Source organism: Eupeodes corollae, chromosome 3 (genome assembly GCF_945859685.1).
Source record: "Eupeodes corollae chromosome 3, idEupCoro1.1, whole genome shotgun sequence".
Classification (NCBI taxonomy): Eukaryota; Metazoa; Arthropoda; class Insecta; order Diptera; family Syrphidae; genus Eupeodes; species Eupeodes corollae.
The window spans coordinates 117,609,732-117,629,951 of record NC_079149.1 but is presented as its reverse complement, the minus strand read 5'-3'; the positions used below and the strand labels follow the sequence as shown (position 1 = coordinate 117,629,951).

General features: G+C 33.4%; 1 protein-coding gene and 1 long non-coding RNA gene across 2 annotated transcripts in view; one reads left to right on the top strand and one right to left on the bottom strand.

The window, feature by feature from the left end:
- Nucleotides 1-916: 916 nt before the first annotated feature.
- The window catches only part of LOC129952755 (protein bicaudal D), a 66,957-nt gene continuing 47,653 nt past the window's right edge, over nucleotides 917-20,220 (top strand). The window contains exon 1 of the mRNA XM_056065568.1: nucleotides 917-2,103. Coding sequence (XP_055921543.1) covers nucleotides 1,828-2,103 — 276 coding nt within the window. The 5' untranslated portion in view covers nucleotides 917-1,827. The remainder of the gene's footprint in view (nucleotides 2,104-20,220) is intronic.
- Nucleotides 14,009-18,819, bottom strand: LOC129952756 (uncharacterized). The gene is made up of 3 exons (XR_008782373.1): nucleotides 18,131-18,819; nucleotides 14,300-14,536; nucleotides 14,009-14,240 (listed from the first exon to the last, which is right to left on the bottom strand). It is a non-coding gene; the product is annotated as an uncharacterized LOC129952756 (long non-coding RNA).

Sequence of the window (20,220 nt, the reverse complement as noted above, 5' to 3'; positions counted from 1 at the left end):
AATTAAGTCCCATGGCTAGTTTTGCTTAATTTTATTTCCATATTTGGCGCTTTTATTTTCCAAATAGCTTGATGATTTTGAACTATTTGAAAAATTTGTTTCAAATATTCGCGTTCGCGTTAGCAATAGATCAACTTGCTTTAAATTCAAAAATTCGACTGACGCTATTTTGACAGCAAATCAACCGAATCGTCCACATGCAGTTCAATTCAGTTAAAGAACTTTATATTCAACTTCAAAAAAATCAAAATCTTTTGATCTTTATTCAATTCAATCGATGAAATGACAACGCCACACACAGATTGATTTACATTTGATTTGGTTCAGCTGACAATTGAGTTGAACTATGTATGGTGCGCTTTAGGCATTACGATATATCAAAAGTATTACTATATTTGTTTGAAATAAGTATAATGCAGTTTTACAAATACCAAACCAGAACGTTAGATACTGAATAGCACCATCGATGTCTGAAAGTCACTTGTTTTGCATTTCGTATATTTATAAAGCTCAAACAAACTGTTTAAATTAAAAATGCTTTCGTCACTTACATTTAAATGTCTGAAAGCTTAGGAAAACTTATTTTGTCAGCCATTTTCATCTGAAGCATAATAACGATATTATAATGCCTGAAAATAAATGGAACATTTCATCTGACACAAAATTGAAATAATTCTCAATTTTTGTCTTTAAAAGCCTTTTGGACTCGAACGCACTTCTTACAAATACAGTCCTCACTACTGAACACACTCAGTTTGTATTTTTGATCTATACCAGAGCGCACACTCTATTTGCACAACATATACCTTTCTCTGTTATTCCTTTGCATTTCCAAGCGAATGACTTTCTAAACATTTTGACAGTTCCGAAATACCATCAAACTCCACCAAAAAAAATTGCCTCATTTTTCATCTTTTCTCAATTTTCTACGACATTCCGTCACACACTCTCGCTCGCAAGGGATCCCACAAGAAACGCAAGAAAAACGAACAAAAAAAGCGAGGAAAAGTGCAAAAATAAAATAAATTCATTATTTTCAATCACCCCAAAAAACTCTACCTACATCTGCGAAAAAACAATTCCTCCTTGTTCTTTTTCTTATATTTCGCGCTTTCATTTCAATTTTATCTTCACTTAAAAATATCAAACACCTTAAACATTTCATTCTTGCAAATCCTCCTAATTCGAACTCAAGAGACGTCGACGACCAGAAAAAAAGAAAAAGAAAATTCTGTGTATTGTTCCACCTGAGCAAAGAAATAGAAGAAACCAAAAAAAGTGAATAAACGTCCAGAGAAAGAACCAATTAAAAGCAAAAAATCCAATGAACGATTAAAAAGTTTCACCAAAAAGACAAAATTATAAAAATAAATAAAAAATAATAAAAAAGGATTGTTTCGCTTTTGATTTTAATTTTTGCATTCGCGGTGCATTGTGTTGTGTATGTGGCAGTTTTTTTTTGTTGATTTTTCTTTCTTTCTTTCTTTTTGCGCAAAAAGATTGAAGAATTCTTGTGCAACTTTGGAATCGCTGGTTGATTTCCCTCATTAATTTCGCAATATTCATCGACATCGACGAAAGCGAATTGGAATAAAGAATACAAAAAAACCAAAAACGAAAAACGGAAAGCAGAAAACAAAAACAACTTCCTGCACTGTGTTCTGTGCAGTTTGTCCTCTTTCTCCTCATCCTTCTCCTCGGCTCCTTCGCTTTCAATCAGTGAAAACATCCAAAACCCCCAACCCCCAATTCCGAGAAAACATTGGCATTGGGTTTGTGTTCCTGTTCCTGTTCCTCCGCCGTCAGAATTGTCGCCGCGAGTAAATCATGTCCTCGTCCTCGACGAATTCTCCCACCGCCGCACCCGGAGGAGGAGGTGGTAAAGGTGTAACAGCTGCTGCCGATGATCCGGCAACCATTGAGGAGCTGCGATTGGAAATCGAGCGCCTGTCCAGGGAGCTAGATCAAGCCAGCAGTGAGAAAATTCAATCCGCCCAATTCGGTTTGGTGTTGCTCGACGAAAAGAGCCTTCTCCAACACAAATGCGAGGAGCTAGAAACTCTATACGAGAATACAAAGCATGACTTGGACATAACACAGGAGGTGAGTCTTGTTGTTTTTGTCCTATTTATTTATTTCTTTTTTTTTTCAAAAAATACCTACATAAAATTGTTTATTTAGAGCTCTTCTGTCCCAGTTTATGATGAAGTCATACAATATTTAGGTGTTGTTCTCTTAATCCCTGATTGTACCTTACTTTCTATTCTTTTTTCTGGCCCCTTACTCCCCCTTACACCCTGCCCGCCCAACGGCCCTGACGTATTGTCATGAACTGAACATGATGTCTCGTGAATACCTTTAGCTTCGTAGGTGAATAATTAAATTTAATCTTTTTTAAAAATCGATATTTTAGTTTTCTATATTAGCCGGCTCCACAACTAGCTACTACTTATGTAGGTAGGTACCTATATTTGTTACAAAGTGAGGGAAGCAGGTTGTGACTTCAGCAGGTATACTCGCAGAGGTATGATGGAGTAATTTTTAACAGAATGAATTAATAATTTAATCGTGATTTGAGCTGGGTAGTAGTAGAAGTAGTTGTTGGTAGAGATTGAATTGAATTATGAATGTTAAATCTATTTACAGAGGTTTCTAGTTATTTATTAATTAGAAACAAAAAATACAAGAAATATGATTCAAGCAAGTTGCGCGTTAACTTGCAAATGTTTATTAGTAATATGCAGCACAATTTACATGAGTTAGCTAATGATCTAACATTGTTTTTAACACCTGCAATAATGTTTGAGACGAAATCTTAAATAATTTTGCACCTAAAAACATGTCAAATTTTGTCTTGAGTTTGGTAATGGAAAATTTTCTAAAAGTTTCCAATATTTTAAACACGTAGATATTAAAAATCTGAATTCCTATCACCACCAACTTGAACAATTGAAATCGAAATAGGTTCATTTTTGTTTGAGATTTAAAATTCTACGGATTTTTCTAATTTGAAGCGATTTTTCCCAAATTACAAAAATAAATCAGATAGATTTAAATAGTAGGCCAAAAAGTAGAGTTTCTTAACAAAAAGTACAAGTTTTTTTTCAATCAAATGAAAAGTCTGAAAACTTGAGACTCAACACCTCTTGTTTCAAAACTAGTTTTGCTGTACAACTTTGCTTTGAAGAAACTCAATAGAATATGAGACATTATTTATATAAAAAAAGGAGGCAAACACAAATATGGGGAAAGCATTTTACATTCTTGATGTGCGTTTGAAAAAAAGCTCTCCATACTTGACAGTACGTATGAAATTAAGTTTAAGAATAAACTGATGAGCATTCCTCTAACTGCGCGAGTTAAGTAAGAAATTTTGGAACTGAGAGGAGAACGTAACTTGCTATATTGGTTGAATACTGTTTGTAAAAGCATCGGTAGAAGAATGATTAACAAAGTTTTATATTGAATAAGATCAACCGTCCCAGTTTCGGTTGTAGTTCTATCGCTTAACAGTTTTAAAACTCTGTTTTGGATTCTATCCAAACGACTTATGCTTGCTATTGAGAAGCATTTCTTAATTTGTGAATTATACTCAAGTTTTGAAAACATTGCTTGCGTCTTCTAACGTTTGCAATGTCAAATATTTGATTACTCTATAAGAGGTGATCTGTGATTCACATAACTAGTAATGAAAGTTTTTGGTTTCCTCGATGCAAGTGCTGTTCATAGATATCGACAAACAACTTACGCTTTAATGACAAAATTCTATCAAATGAAACGAAAATCATAAATGCCACTCACTAGTTTCATTCAATTAAATTTTTGAAAATCCCTTCATTTGTAGATTTGTTGGCTTGAAAGTTTTTAATCAAGTTGTTGCTGAGCTTAAATTGTTTCAACAACTTTATCTAACTATTATCGATTTATACGGGTATTTAATACCTCATAGTTTGTCAATTTAAGTTAGATGCATATTTTTAATTCATATTTAAAGTCTTCACCTCCAATTAGGAACCTTTTATATCAAGCCAGAAACAGGATGTTGTTATTTCTTCAGCTTTAATTTTTCTTCTTATTTTTTATATCATGACGTTCTTATTTCATTTTATTTCATTTGATTTGCAAAAAGTGATTGGAAACGTTGTTTTTTTTTACAATTTTGTTTATCATTTGATACAAAGTTTTATCTTTAAAACTGCGAAAAATATTGAAAAAAATATGCTCCTAAAAATCTGAAAGGTTATATATTTATAAAACCTTTTAAAAGCTATAAGGAAGTTTTTCAAAAAAAAAAAAAAACACGTACAATTCCAACTTCCAACGCATCAATTGAACCGGGCTTGTCTGTATAGACATAAGCTTTAACATAGCCCCACAAAAAATAGTCTAAAGGCGTTAAATCGCACGATCTAGGCGGCGAATTAACCGGTCCCGAACGTGAAATAAAATATTCACCAAACTCGCCACTCTCTAAGTCCATTTTTACGCGTGCTGTGAGGCATGTGTAGTACCCGTGGCATGATGGTTAGTGCGTTGGACTGTCATGCAAGGGGTCTTGGGTTCAATCCCTGCCTGTGCCACCTTAATTTAAAAAAAAATTATTTTCGCGGGTACTACCTCTTGCAAGGAATTGACAAATCCTTCAAGAGTAATTCTTGTCATGAAAAAGTGCTTTCTCAAACTAGCCGTTCGGATTCGGCCTAAAAATTGTAGGTCCCTTCCATTCCTGACAACAGTACTCGCTCACAGGAATGGTTGAGAGTTGTAAGTCACTAGGCCCTGGTTCACAACGGACTGTTGCGCCACCCCATTTGATTTGATTTGTGTGGCATGTGGCACCGTTTCGTTGAAACCACATGTCATGCAAGTCAAGCTCTTACATTTTGGGCAAACAAAAGTTGGATATCATCTCACGATAGCGCTCACGATTCACACACACATTGAAGAAGTACGGTCCAATGATGCCACCAGGGCCGGATTTAGGGGTCCAGAGGCTTCGTGCCAATAAAGAAGCAAAGGTCCCCTCGCCCGAATTATTTCCAAAATAAAGTAAACCATTTTTTTCACTCGAGTTTTTCATTAAATAATTTATTGTGAAACCAAGTAGATTTCTTTAGTATTGAACAAACACATATATAAATACAAACGGGAAAAAGAATTATCTAAAATTAAATTTTAGGGTTAACTAACGGAACCTTTCGAGCTTATTTCGCCGAAAAATCGTCGATGATTTCGTTGAAATTCAGTTCTCGGAGTAAATCGCTTTCAATGCTCAGGGGAGAAAGCTTTGATAGACGGTTTTGTCCCATTGTGCTTCCAAGTCTATTTTTATAATTTTCATTTCTGAAAATGAGCGCTCTCCAGTGCAATTTGTTACCAAATACATTCTCAATGCAATTTCGAGATTTGGGAATGTAGCTCTGAAATTTTGATTTTCGAAAATTTGCTAATAAAATATTTCCGGCGATTGATCCTTTTTCCTTTTTCTTTTTGTATGAGACTATCAAAGACACAAATTGAACCAAATCATTACCAAGACTAGGCTCTAAATCATCCGGATACACTTTCACCAATGCCTCTGTTGCTGCGTGCAAATTTTCAGCATCCATCTCCGATGTGATTCAGGAATCAAAATCTCGGACGTACAGCTTCATAGGCATGCAATCTTTTAGTAAGAGAAACGAATAGCTGGTCAATCACTGGGATGAAGGCGGATACTTTGTATTTTTCCTTCGGTGACAGATTTGCGTCGTGTGCTTTCCCGTAGTCGAGCAGATTTAGCCTCAAATTTCTCGTTCTGGTGCGGGTGCGTGATTGTACATATTCATCAATAAAGGATATTTTTTTGGCTGCTTCCTTGTATTTATCAAAATCATTTCGCTTGGATTCCACGAATGATTCTAGTGCACGCATTGCCGATTCAAGAATCATTTTCGGGTCTTGCAACATCTTGTTTGTAGCGTTGAATCGCTCCAAGATATCGTTCCAAAATGTTGCAAACAAAGCGGTTTCGAGACCACTCATCTTCTGTAGAAGGTGCGTGGCTTTATATCTTACGATGTCTTTTTGCTTTTTATTGGAAGATATGCTGGTTGATGCTTCTTCGATTTCCGAATAGCCGTTGACTAAGGCTTTCGTAGCTTCAGCTTGACAAGAATAACGAGTGTCGCTGAGCTTTTTCAAGACTAAAAACTGGCCACTTTCCTCTGGACGCTCTATACTGGCTGTGAAAAACGTGTACGAATTTTGCACGAAATCGAAGAATTGAGTAGACGATGGAAAAATTACCAATAATAATTAATTTTTCCAAGAATTGAAGGACAAAAATTCTTCACATACAACAAGTTTATGGACACGGAATCGAATACCCAACCTCCGAGGTTGCATAATAATAATAATTTACAAGAGTTGTGTGTTGGTAACACGATTCATGGTTAAATTAAAGACCAAACTGAAGATGTTTGACAGTGAAACAAAACACGAAACGTGCGTCAAATGTTTAAACCAGTGTTGCCAAAAATATAATAGCTAAAAAATCACCCTTTACATATGTATGTCATTGTCGGTTTAATAAAAATCAGTCGTATTTTTACAAAATTTTCTTGTAAAATTGATTAAAAAAAAAAATTAGCGTCTCACCCAGGGGGGACTCATTAATTAGGTCTTATAATTTAACTTTGCTTCCATTTTATGGTCAGAATTTGCAAAACTTTATAATCTTATCGCCTATGACGTCGAAATAAGTTGCACAAAGTGAGTTAATATTTCAAGTGGCAAGTGTTTAGATTTCATATCAAAATTAATTCTATAAAATTTATTTGAAGAACTTTGCAAAACATGTCAATCACTTCTAATATAAGTTTTTATGGTGAGAAAAAGAAATCAAAACATTTTTATAAGCCTTCTAATTTTCAGTTCATTTTTATAATGTAAGTTTACAAAAAAGAGTAAATACACTGTTGGAAAGCAGGTATTCTCTAGATGACAAATATTCTACGTTAAGTCTTCAAGGAATGTTCTTATTTTAAGGAAAATAATGTATCCAAAATTTGAAGCGCATACATTGATTTTACCCAAATTGCGCTCTTTTATAACGATAAGTGCAAAATTTTCTTACAAAATAATATATTGATATAATTATGAAAAACAAATGAACTATTTAATATAAAAGAGAATTCAACTAACTCCAAGTATTTGCCAAGGAATGCTCTAAATTTTAAGTCAATCGATTGGAGATTGTCTGTTACTATCCCGGAAAATCTAAAAAGTTCATTAAGTAAATAAACGAATTTGAAACTTTGAGTTTTAAAAATCGAGTTCTTTTAAAGTTCATCACGAACATAACTTTTTGGGTCACAAATTCTTTGCTGTACCAATAGTTCTATTCTGTTGTCATGAATTTATTCGATTTCAAAGTTGTGCCGAATTTTACTTTTGTTATCTTGAATGGACGGAGAATAGATAATCACAGATGTTCAGAGTATTTCCAGATAATTCCACAAAATGGTAAAACAATGAATGATGCCGATTTTCGGCAGTTATCAACTTTTAACTTCAGAAATATTTTTAAAGACCCAAGACTAAATTTGACTATACTCGTAGCAGTTGGTAAAACAATGAATGATGCCGATTTTCGGCAGTTATCAACTTTTAACTTCAGAAATATTTTTAAAGACCCAAGACTAATTTTGACTATACTCGTAGCCGTTGTTATGTTGACTCAGAGAAAGGTTCTTCCTTACCCCTTATTACCCAGAACTTTGCATTGTAAACATTTTATGAGCAAAAGTCTGAGGCGGCCCAAAATGTATCATCTTGTTGGCCATTTGGTTGTTTGGTTGTCACTTCTGTATGAGACAACCATTACTTTAAACCACTTTTATTAAAATTATACCCTTAACTTATTTATCAAACAAAAATATCGTAAATAAAGTCAATTTGTCTCAAAGAATTTCCACTAAACTTTTGTAAACAAAACACATTCATGCATACAAACCTCATAGACTGTGTGTGTGTAGTGTATATGTCGATTTCAGCACGTAGACATTTTCGTAAAGGATTATATTTACGCTCCTTGCTCATGTTCTTTCTGAAAGTTATTTTGCATTTAAATTTTGTGAGAGAAAATATTTGTAGGGATTTTTAAATGACTGAATATTTTAATCATTATGAATGATGTTTCAAAATGAAAAACACTTTTGGGGTTTTGTCGTAGTAGTTAAAGATATACCTACATACGTGTAAAAGTTTTCGCAGCATCATTGTGAATATTAAAGGTTTTGAATCACATTTCTCACATTTTCACGGTTCATGCATAACACGTACGACAGACAAAACATACTGTGTCTTCATTTGTGAGAACACTTAACATGTAACATAATATTTAGATACAAGCATGTAATAGAAGCAAATAAAAATTACATACATATATTTGTTTACAGTTCATGAAGATTTTTGTTTGATAAAATCTATTTTCAAATTGAAAGAGTAATTAAATTCGAGACTGGCGTTTAACATCATTTTGTAAACCTTGAAATTTTAACACGTTTTGTTTCAGTTTTCTTTTTTTTTTCCAATATAATTTCGAATGCAGACGAAGTGTCAACACAAGTCTTTGGAACATGACCATATAATAATTGCATGTAGTTTCAATCAACTAGATCCAGTAATTTATTCAACTGTTTTTCTATAATTATTTCGGTTCGGTATCTAATGTTACGTAAGTGTATGGAGTGTATATCTGAGGAATTTATATACAGTTATGGTCACATAATTATTCTTAGCTTATTTGATGATTTCCTTCGTCGGTTTTTAAATTGAAATGATTTTTTAAATTATCTGTTTATTTGAACAAAAATAATATTTTACTTAAATATTCGAAAATTAAAGTTTAACTCTATGTAATGGACAAATCATTTAGAAGTGTTTTAAAAAAACTGTAAAACTTTGTTGAAGTAAACCCAATCTTAGATTTTTTCAAGGTTAAATATTATCAAATAATAAAACTTTTTAAATCGTTTGTAGGTTCATAAGGAACTAAGTTGCATGAAAGCATCCACGCTGAGAATAGAAAGTCAGATAAAGCGAATCCTGATACAAGAAGGAGATTCAAGAATGAGAAACCGATGCGAAGCTTTCATAATCTTAAACAAAAGGTTTTTAAATAAATTATTAGTTCGAGAAACCTTTTCAATTTCAATTCAATTTCAATTTCTTTATTGTAAACAATACACTAAGACAATGTCTTTTATAGTATTTGTACTTTGGTTAAACAATTAAAGTGCTGGTTGATTCTATATACAATAAGATAATACTTAGGCTGCTAAAAATATTTTTTTTTTTTTTTTATAAATAATACATATAAGACTTTTCCTCTCTTCTTCTTTCCTATTTCCCCCTTAACATCCTAGTTGTTCGAAAAATGTTTAAAAACCTCGGTCTTGAAACTTACTGCATCCGTTATCCTCTTAATGCTAACCGGCAAAGAGTTAAAAAGGCGAATGCTGTGAACGAAGAACAACCGTGAGGAATTTAGATATCTAAAAGATGGAATAACTAGATTATTTGTTCTTGACGATGTACAGAACTAAATTTTTTCATAAAGGTACTCAGGTGTTCTTGTGCGAATAATTCTGTGGAGAAAGATACAAATACGGAAATTTACGTATTCGACCATAGTGCACTTTAGAATTTTTTTGCTGAAAGCAGAGATATGGTCATATCGGCGAATACCATAAACGTAGCGAGTCATGTCATTAAGCGCCACACGTAGTTTGTATTCAGATAAAGAATCCAGTTTCGGATACACGACTTCAGAAAAGGAAATGATTGGTACGAGTAGAGTTCTCATAAGACGAAGTTTTGTTTCTTGAGGAGTAAAAGAATTAGATACCCATAGTTTTCTTAAAGTTCCGTAAATACGTGCAATGACATAATTTATATGGTCTCTGCAAGAGAGATCTCTAGAGATTTTGAATCCAAGACTGGTCACAGAATCTACAAAACTAACATGGCCACTATTCAAAGTAATCGAAGGTAGATCTCTATGGTTGTATGTCTTCTTAGAAATTAGTAGGGCTTGACTTTTATTGGGATTGAGCACTAGACCATTTTCCTTAGCCCAGTTAGAAATTCTCTCAAGATCTTCATTAACGCGAAAGACAAGATCCTCTATTAAACCGACTCTACGTGAGAGATAAATTTGTATATCATCTGCATATAGATGAAAAGAGACGTGCTCACAAACCGAAGGCAAATCATTGATAAAGGCACAAAACAAAATTGGCCCCAGAATAGAGCCTTGTGGCACGCCCATCTTCAAGTACGTATGTGCTGAAAAATTGTTTCCAACACATACACGCTTAGTTCTGTTATACAAATAACTACCAATGAGACGAACAGCTGAATTTGAAAAACCAAAGTAGTGCTCAAGTTTTTGACAAAGAACTCGATGATCAACTTTGTCAAAAGCCTTCGAGAAGTCCAATAGGCACAGTACTGAGATATTGTCTTTATCGTATTCGAGTCTTATATCCTCTAAGATCTTTACCATTGCTGTAGAGCAGGAATGGTTAGCTCTAAATCCAGATTGGTATGGAGACAGCAATCTTTTCGACGTAAAATGGTCAATAATTTGTTTAGTAAGGATTTTTTCGAGAACTTTGGACATGCAAGGTAAAATGCTTACTGGCCGGTAGTCGGCGAGTTCGGAAGGTGTGGGCTTTTTCGGAACGGGAGTTATCCTGGCTGCTTTCCACGCAATAGGAAACGTAGAAGTGACAATACAGTGATTAAAAACATGAGTGAGAGCGTTAATCAAGCAGGGTAGGACAAGTTTCATAAATCTTAGCGGAATACCGTCTTCGCCTATAGCTTCGGACCTCAAGGATTTAAAAGTTCGTATAATTTCGTCTTCAGTTACCGTCTCAAAGCAAAAATCGTTAACTCCATCATAAAGTAAGCCAGCCTTGGGCTCAAAGCTAGTAGCTAATTGATTTGTTTGAGTAAACTGATTGTTGAGGTCATTAGGATCAAGTTCACACTTAGAAATTGGCTTTTTACCAATACCAATGTCACGAAGATTTTTCCAGAGCTGTTTAGAAGAAAGATTTGTATTGAGTTTCGAGGCGAAAAAATTACGTTTGGCGCAACGGGTAATGAGAGTTGCCTGATTACGAAAGTAGCAGTATTGTCGCCAAGTTGTAGGATTTGGAGAAAGCCGCCACTTGAGGTAGTATTTTCTGCGACTTTTAATCGCATTCTTTACTTCAAAGTTGTACCATGGACATTTCTCGTTTTGAATTCTTACCGTTTTTAGAGGAACATGCGTTTCGAACAATCTCTTCACATGGTTGTAAATGAAGTTAAGTTTGTTATCTACATGCACTAAATTGTAACAATCACTCCAGGCCACGCTGCTGGCATCAATATAAAAAGCTTCTACATCGAGGGCTTTAAAATTTCTAAAAGTAAATGTGGAAGGAACTTGGGAATGAGAGAAATCAATACCATAAGTACAAAAAACTAAGTCGTGGTCTGATATTCCATCAAAACATAATTGATCATTGAGAATAATGTTTATTGGTTCAGATACAATAATGAGGTCAAGTAGGCTTGGGGAACAATTTGGAGCGTATCTAGTTGGGTATTTATTGATAACATTAAGACCTGAACCAGCAATAGCGTCAAGAAGTTGAAATGAAGTAGAGTCCCTTTTAAGTAGATCAACATTGAAGTCACCACAGACAATTATGTGTTCATATGACATAATGAAAGATTCTAGTGCTGTGAAGAAAGGAGTGAATGAACAGGTTCTTTTAGGGTTGTAGACACATGCTAACAAACATTTTGTATTCGAATCAGAGATTTCTACTATAATGAATTCTATGCCATTATTATCTGACCTAGATAATATTTTACATTTTAGACTCGATCTACAATAAATTGCAACACCACCGCCCGTTGTAGAAGTGACCCTATCATTTTCGCCCAAAAATATATTTATAAAGCCCGTTTTAATTTAATTTGATCGTTTGAGGTAACGAATCTATGTTTAAAGTAGTTAAGACTGATGAAAAACAGTCCATCAGACAATTCTCACGTTAACAATTGTACATAAAATACACCAAATAGAATGTTAAGTGTTGGGTTCTCAATGATGGTTTTGACATATGTCACCTTATAAACGATTGATTTTAAAGAGTATTTTATTTAGAGGATTAGAACTTTATTATTTTATTGGATTAAAACAAACATATGTATGAACATTATTCAAAAGATCATCTGCCATTATAATTAAAATATGACTTCTGGCTGCTGATTCAGACTTAGTGTAATCTGGAGATCCAATTTTCGATGAAATTTTCAAACATTTCCCTCAAAGTTGTCCTGCAAAGGGTAATTGTTTCTGGCTTACCGTCGGCGGCGTAAATAAGCGACTTCAAATATCATCACATTAAATAGTCAAGCGGCGTTAAATGCACAATTTTCAGGCAAATTCACGAGTCCGTCACGTGAATCGAATTTGGCGATCGATGACGTTATCGCCACACTTAAATCAATGTAGATCCATTGTGATACCATGTAGTATTGAACTTCCCTAAAAGTAAGTGATTAAACCAATAATATCGATGACTCGTTTTGTTCTGGGGGCAGTGGCATACAAATTGGTCTGTTGCTTCTTGTTCTTCCTCATCCTTTTGCACAGGTTGTAGGTGGTAAGCGCACTTTCTTTGTATGTTAAACTAACAGGTTGTGATTATTCTACTTACAAGCACTCGTAAAGAATTTAATGGGTGATTTTTTAAAAGCTATAGGAAAGCTTTTCAAAAAAAAAAAAAAACACATACAATTCAGAAAAATACATGAAATCTTTATTTGAATCGATAGTACGGTCCATATAATTAAATGTTTGAATTTTGACTCCGCCTCAAACGGTCGATCTGTTAAGTCTGATTTTGGGATACTCTTTCTAACATTTCGGCCGTTATCTCACGAATAAATGCTTCAATGTTGTCTTCCAATGCGTTAATTAAAGCGGCTTGTCTGTTTATGCTTTAACATAGACCCACAAAAAATAGTCAAAAGCGTTAAATCGCACGATCTAGGCGGTCAATTGTCCCGAAATTAAAATAAAATATTCACCAAACTCGCCTCTCAATAAGTCCATTGTTGAGCGTGCTGTGTGACATGTGGCACCGTCTTGTTGAAACCACATGCCATGCAAGTCAAGCTCTTGCATTTTTGGCAAAAAAAAAGTTAGATATCATCTCACGGTAGCGCTCACCATTCACAGTAATGTTTTCTGAATGCATTGATAGCTCTTGCAATGCTTCTGGCTGATATTTACTCCAAAATCGACAGTTCGGCTTATTTACGTACCTTTTGAACACAAAAATGAGCTTCGTCGATTAAGCTGATCATAAAATGGAAGAATCTCGCGATAAATTTCTGAACAGAGCACGCATTTTGATAGTAAAACTCAGTAATTTGCAAGCGTTGTTCGTTTGTAAGACGATTCATGGTTAAATTATAGACCAAACTGAAGGTGTTTGACAGTGAAACACAACAGGAAACGTCAGCTGTTAAAACCAGTGTTGCCAAAAAGATAATTTCGAAAAAATCACCCGTTATGTTGGTTTCCAAATTCTGCTGAAGATCATATTGCACGATTAGAATGATATCAGGACTTTCTAGATCTACCTAGTGTATTTTGGCCCAAGTTCAACTTTTTAGCTGGAATTACTCCTAGGCATTCAGCTTGACCTGATAACTTCAACGGGTTTCCCCCTTTATTAAGAATTGTATAATCCGGGATTTTCCTTCTATTTGTAAAGAGTACTAGGTCTGTTAAATTTTAGTTAGTTAGTTTAGTTAATACTTTTACTGCAAAAAACTGTAAAAAATGATTTAAAGCACATTTAATACAATCTACAAAATCTTTATTGTGGATATCTAGAGTTATGTTTTCATTGAGTTTATGAAATCTTAAAACATATTTAATCAAAAACTGCGTTTTGATATTAAATGCTGTTTAAAAATGTTTGATTATTAAAAAGCAAAGTTAAAACATTAATTTTGAAAATAAAAACATAATTTTTAACCAAAAAATATAATTTTAATGTCAGTAGCTTTTCTTTATGACCACAACTGTACATACAAGAAATTGAATACTAAATCTTAGACATATGGCAATTTCACTTAATTGTATCGTTTGCTGTTTTGAATGGTAATTCAATCATCTGTAAAACAATATACCTTTTTGATTGTGTACCTTTATTAAGAAAAAAAAGTAACAAACCAGTTTTTTGATACCAAAAAAAGCGTTTGGTGCAAAAATTAATACACTTATGGCAAACAAGTGTTTGGTTTAGAAAGGTTATTCACCAGCATCATTATACCACCTTGAACAATTCGAATCTTCAATAACCTTGTCAATGATATCGGCGCGGGCGGTGTTTGGCTTTGTGAATTTGTATTCTTATCAGATTCTCTGGTGTATCGTGTGTGTCTCTAATTTATCCCCAATAAACGCTTCCTTTAAAAAGAAAAGGCAGACATTTCATTAATTTCTAAAACACATATATATTCTACAATCTTTAAGCCTATAGCTCTTGAACCCATAATACACAATTAGCATTATAAAATTATAAAATTTAACTTAATTAAGATTCTGAGAATAAAATTGAAAAAATGGTTAAGCATTTGAGGGGTTCCTCTAAACAACTCCCTATTAAATTCTTACTATGTCCACAAGACTATCATTTAGATTAGCTTTTTGCCTTCATTGTTCTAATTGAATTTGATAAACTTATTTCCTTTTTCAATTATGCAAAAATAAATAAATAAAAAAAGATAACATTTATGTGCAGTACACATAGAATGTGTACAGAGGCAGGTATGTGGGATCTTTTTTTTTTGAAAACTGTAAATAGAACGATTTGTTTGTATTTGATTAGACTTTCGTAATGAAAAGTTTCTACAACATAATTATTTTGATTTCTAATGTTTAATTTCATTTTACTATCATCTTCTTTAGAGCTTGTTTATACAGAGTTTTGTGCGAATAAGATATGTTTGGGTATGTCCATGATGCGTGTAGAAATATGTGTATTTACCATGATTTATAATTAATTGGTATTTAATTGATAACAATAATAATTGTATGTTAAGAGATAAAGAGGAGCGAACAGAGAGGCAGAAAGAGAGCGATATTAATAAATTAATAATTCATAGATTTTCATTATGTTGTATTTGTGATGAAACAAGCATAAATAGACAATTTGTATGATTTATTGCTTTTCTGGTCACAGCTGGTTATTTTATTTTATCAATGGAATGAAAGTAAGTGTAAGAAAAATAAACACACAACTTATGAAACATAAAAATATCATAATTTTGGTTAGTAAATTAGAAATTCATTGATTTTGTAGTCGATTGACGAAATTTGACCTGAATGTTAAGTTATGCAAGATTGTTTTTGACTTTAGGTCAATTAAAAAAAAACTCTAAGAAAATAAGCAAATGAGATTAGGACATGTCAAAAGGTGGCCACCAGCATTTTAAGAGGCAAATAAATAGTAAAACTGCACCTTGCCATAAGGCAGGTAGGTAACTATAGAATTTAAAAATAACTCAAGAGACTCCAAAAAAGCCAATTAACCGATCTTTCTTCATCTTTTGACTCCTGTTGATAGCTTGGCCAAACAGTCTGTTTAAAAATATTTCCTGCGTTTTAGGTTTAAAAACTTACCTTTTACATACATGACATTTTGTAAAAAAAATGTATGAGAATTTTTCCAAATTTGAAGTCAATCGACTCAATTGCTTGGGCTGTAGAGACTAGGACAGACAGATAGACGGACGAAATCCGAGCACCCACTTTTTTCGACTTCTCTACCATCGTAATGATTAAAATCTCGAAATCGAAATATTTTACGAATGTAAAGAAATCAAAAAATACAAAAGAATGCATATAATGCTAAAGATCTCAAAAGATTACATTCAATTAATTGCTGTAAAATAAATTGGAAGAAAAAATGATTGTAATCTTTTTGCTACAAGTGAATGGGGATTGCATAATTTGAAGTCTGAAGTTTCAAAGTAAACTCAAGAATGTTATCTCATTATTAAAGTTATAGATGATTGCATTAAAAAAAAAGATTGCATTCTTTTACAACCTTGAGCTTCATAAACAATATTAACTTTGATGATGAATTAAACAATAAATACTTATTAACTATTTTCAATAAAATTTTACTATTGTTTAGATACCCGATAAAAAATATAAACTCTCTGAGTTTCTCTTTGTTTAATATGATCTTGAAAAGACATTAAAAGTAAATAACTCAAAAATCACCAAATTCTATATAAAAAGACAAACCTGTTGGTGTTGGAAAAAAGAAGCGTTGGGTCTTTTTGCCCAAAACTGTCCCAAATTAAAAATGTCATAGCGTTATTTTAACATTTTGTTGTTGTACGATTTGGGCAATATTACCAAACCCTTTGGCGTTAAATTCCAAAAACAAAGAAGCCTTGCCCAATAAAATAACGACAAAATATAAAAACATGTCATATCAACATTGCAGCGGGAAGGTTGTAGAAGGCGGCATTCCCCCCCCCCCAAATACCTAACTGTTTATAAGCTTCTTAAAGCCAAGTCACCCAAAATGTTTGCTAAACTAATAAAACTTGGCCGTTATGAAATTTCTAATTTTTGGCCGTTACGACATTGCAACTTAATTTGGGTATTATTACAATTTATTTGGGCTTTGTAACATTTTTTTTAGTGATATTTTTTACGGCAGTTTTCTTTTTTTGATTATGTCATTTAATGATTTGGGTTATATGCCGCTGGTTATTAAGACATAAGAAACGAGAAAATCATAATTGTCATAATGCCCAAAATAAATGTCACAAAGCCCAACCCTTATGCCATAAAACCCAAACTTAAAATGTAAAAATTACAAATTCGTTGGGGCAAAATAATAACTAACAATTTGGGAGTTCTTTAAAATGTCTTTGGGCGTAACGACATTCGCTTTGAGTTATTGTCGATTTTTCTTAATAACTTTTTGGGCTTTTTGACCGATTTTGAGTTGTATGGTTTTGGGTGAAATGACCTAACGGCAGTAAAAAGAGCAAACCTCTCTAAAATTCAAGATGTAGTAAAATACATAATTTTAATACTAATGTACAAATATTGTTTTTCCCAATAAAACTCCAACAGGAGAAAGTCGTCTTTTCAGATGTTAAAAAGATACGCACGAATATCGATTTTTTGCCTACGTTAGTGAACTTGTCTCGAATTCAAAAATTAATCAAAGAATATGCATTTAAAAAAAAATGAAATTGTGTTATGAAAACTACTTGACATTTTGAGAGTGAAATTTGTTAGTATAGCAAACTTAGTTGTCTGAAGCATTTGTGAGCCGAGTTGGGTTTTCATTTTTATAACGCCTCTGCTCACTTGTCATTGCTTCCTTGTAAACCCGCTGTTCACAAAACACATATTCACTTGAAATAGTTCCCAGTTACATATACTTTTTTGTATTTCCAAGATTGAAGAGATCATTTAAAAGATGGCGTTATTAATGTTAGAGAAAGTACTCTTCAAACCACTGTGAGATCTCAAGGATTAATAAGAAATTTGAAAGGCACACTTTAGAATTTTCTGAAAAAAAATTGAAATCCTAAAATTTCAAACATTGTTAAAAAATTAAAAAAAAACATTTAAATAATATCGAATTTCTTAAAAAAAAGGTTATAGAAAGCAAACAAAACTATTTCAAAAAATTCAATACGACAATTTTCGGTAAAAAAAATAAAAATATGTTTTTGTTTCCACAAGAAAAGTATGTTACGTCGCAATCTAAATCTTGTTTTAGCTTTTTATGAGATGAAGTTTAAAGTCTCGAATACCGTTATCAAAATATTTAATTTTTGTCAAAAAGAGAAAAAAACACCCTTTCTAAATTTAAAAAATCTAATCGCTGTCGTATTTTGTTTCTCTTTTCTGTTGTTTTCGCAAACAGTATTCAATTTCAAAAGGTGCAAGATAACGATGAAAGCTTGTTTGTCACCTCGTTATACCTAAAACATGCGATACTATAAAATAAACTATAATATTTACCTCCAACCGATTGCTCTACTTCTCTTCCTTGTCTAGAGACCAGGGTACGTATGTTTTCCTATAATCGTAGGGTATTTGGTAGGGTACTTTACCCTCCGTAACACTCATCAAATTGAGAAGACGAACGAAGCAAAAAAAAATATTGAAACGTTATGCAATTATTTGTGATAACCCCTTCAATAATATTATGCATACCCATATGAGTACTCATTCATATGAGTGTTTGTTTCTGTCCGTTTACTGATTCCAAACACGGAATGTTGAGGCTAAAGTGGGTGCGTGCAGGTTATACGAGAGACTAAAGAGAAGCTGTCTTTGCCTATCATTATCATCATATCATCACATTGCTAGCTAGATAGGTATGTAGGTAGGTAAGTAGATAGATAGATAGGTACTACAAATAGCCTTCATTTGCATTCAAAATTAGCGACAATTGAAGTAGATATATCCTCCAGCAGCAGCAGCAGATATTTGTAGGTACTTGAGAGTTTATACATTATTATATAAACACTGTACCTACATAATATGTTGCTATCGAGAGAGTGAGGTGGAATGGCATAAAGCTAGCTGATGGAACTTGGTTTCGAGTGAATATATGAATGGAGTAACCCATCAGGCAATATTTATAACTATCCATCTAATCTAAACCGGACGCACACATCACCGGGTTAGCGCGCCATTCCAAGACACGCCGCCGCGCCGCACCAAGCCGGCCTCGCCGCGTAGCGAATTGTGGTTTGCCACATTCTATTTGAACGGCTATAACCTTGCTTTAGACTTTAAACTTTATAGTTGGGTAAAATGATTCATCATCAAAACAGTCAACGATTTCGAATAGTAGCAATGAATGAGGATGGTGTGTGCTGGTGCTGTAAAAAAAAACCTTTATGTAGCTTATTTTTTCTAAAGGTAGGTTTACACTTCAACGTACTCTGAACTCTGTGTGCCTCATCCAACGTCCACTGACCTGGTGCTGCGGTCGATCGGTCGACCATCAGGTTACTTTTCAATGGGATTATACATTTGGCATGATTTCATAGAAAATATTATGTACAAATGAAACTCAACTACTCTCAACCCTCTTAACTTCTTTACTCGAAAAATATAGGGGGTGGGGTTTTTTAATTAATTAACAAAAAATTTCACCGGACTCTCCCGGGTAGGTACCCCCACCTTAGTATTTTTATTTTGTTTCTTCTCTTTTTACGACCAGGTTCTATACGTTATAGGTTTGCTCTGGTGGCTGGTGGAGCTACCATTTTCAGTGATGATGAGTGGTGGAGTTCTGGGTGCTAGGGTGCCGTATGGCAATGGCAATAAAAGCCAAGTCAACACGTAATCAGCAGACAGAACACAGAAGACCGGAGATATACATTAAGTTTTGAGGGGGTATATATTGAAATGTGGAGTATCTCGGAGCTGAACAGAGCTGAGCTGAGTTGAACGTTTACCTGGTGTTTGTGATGGTTATTAACTAATGAGCAATCATCATGGAATACGTCGCTCGTCGCCATTATATCTTCCTCTTTCTTTCGTTTAATTTTGTTTTGTTGTTGTTTTTTTTTTCTTTTCTTTCTTTCTTTTTTGTTAGGTATCCGCAAGTCAATGATTTTCTCTTCTTTTTTGCGATTTTGTTTGCCACCGTTTTATAAAGTTTGCAATTTTTTTTTATTTTTATGGTTGGTTTTTGCATTATTTTTATGGTAAAGCTTTTATGGTTGTTTTATTGAGTTTTTTTTTTCGGTAACCTTTTTTGTTTATTTAATGGCGCTGTATCTTGAACCTTTTTGTTAGATAAAGATACCTTCCTTGAGGCTTTTTTTGTGTCTTTTTTTTGAAAATCTCTTTTGTCCCACTTTTTTTTTGTTTGAGTTTGATAAAGAAAAGTGATGAAAATAAATAATATCAAAAGTTTGAAAATTCCTGAAATGAGTGTGTGGAGTATAGAAAACTTGTTTTTGTAAATAATGTATGGTACACAAGTAACTTGGTACACTCCTCACCTACCAGACAGCCTTGGGAAAATTGAAAAATTTCAATCCTGAATAACACACATGTTTTTTGATGTTGTTTAGTATACTTTTTTTCAA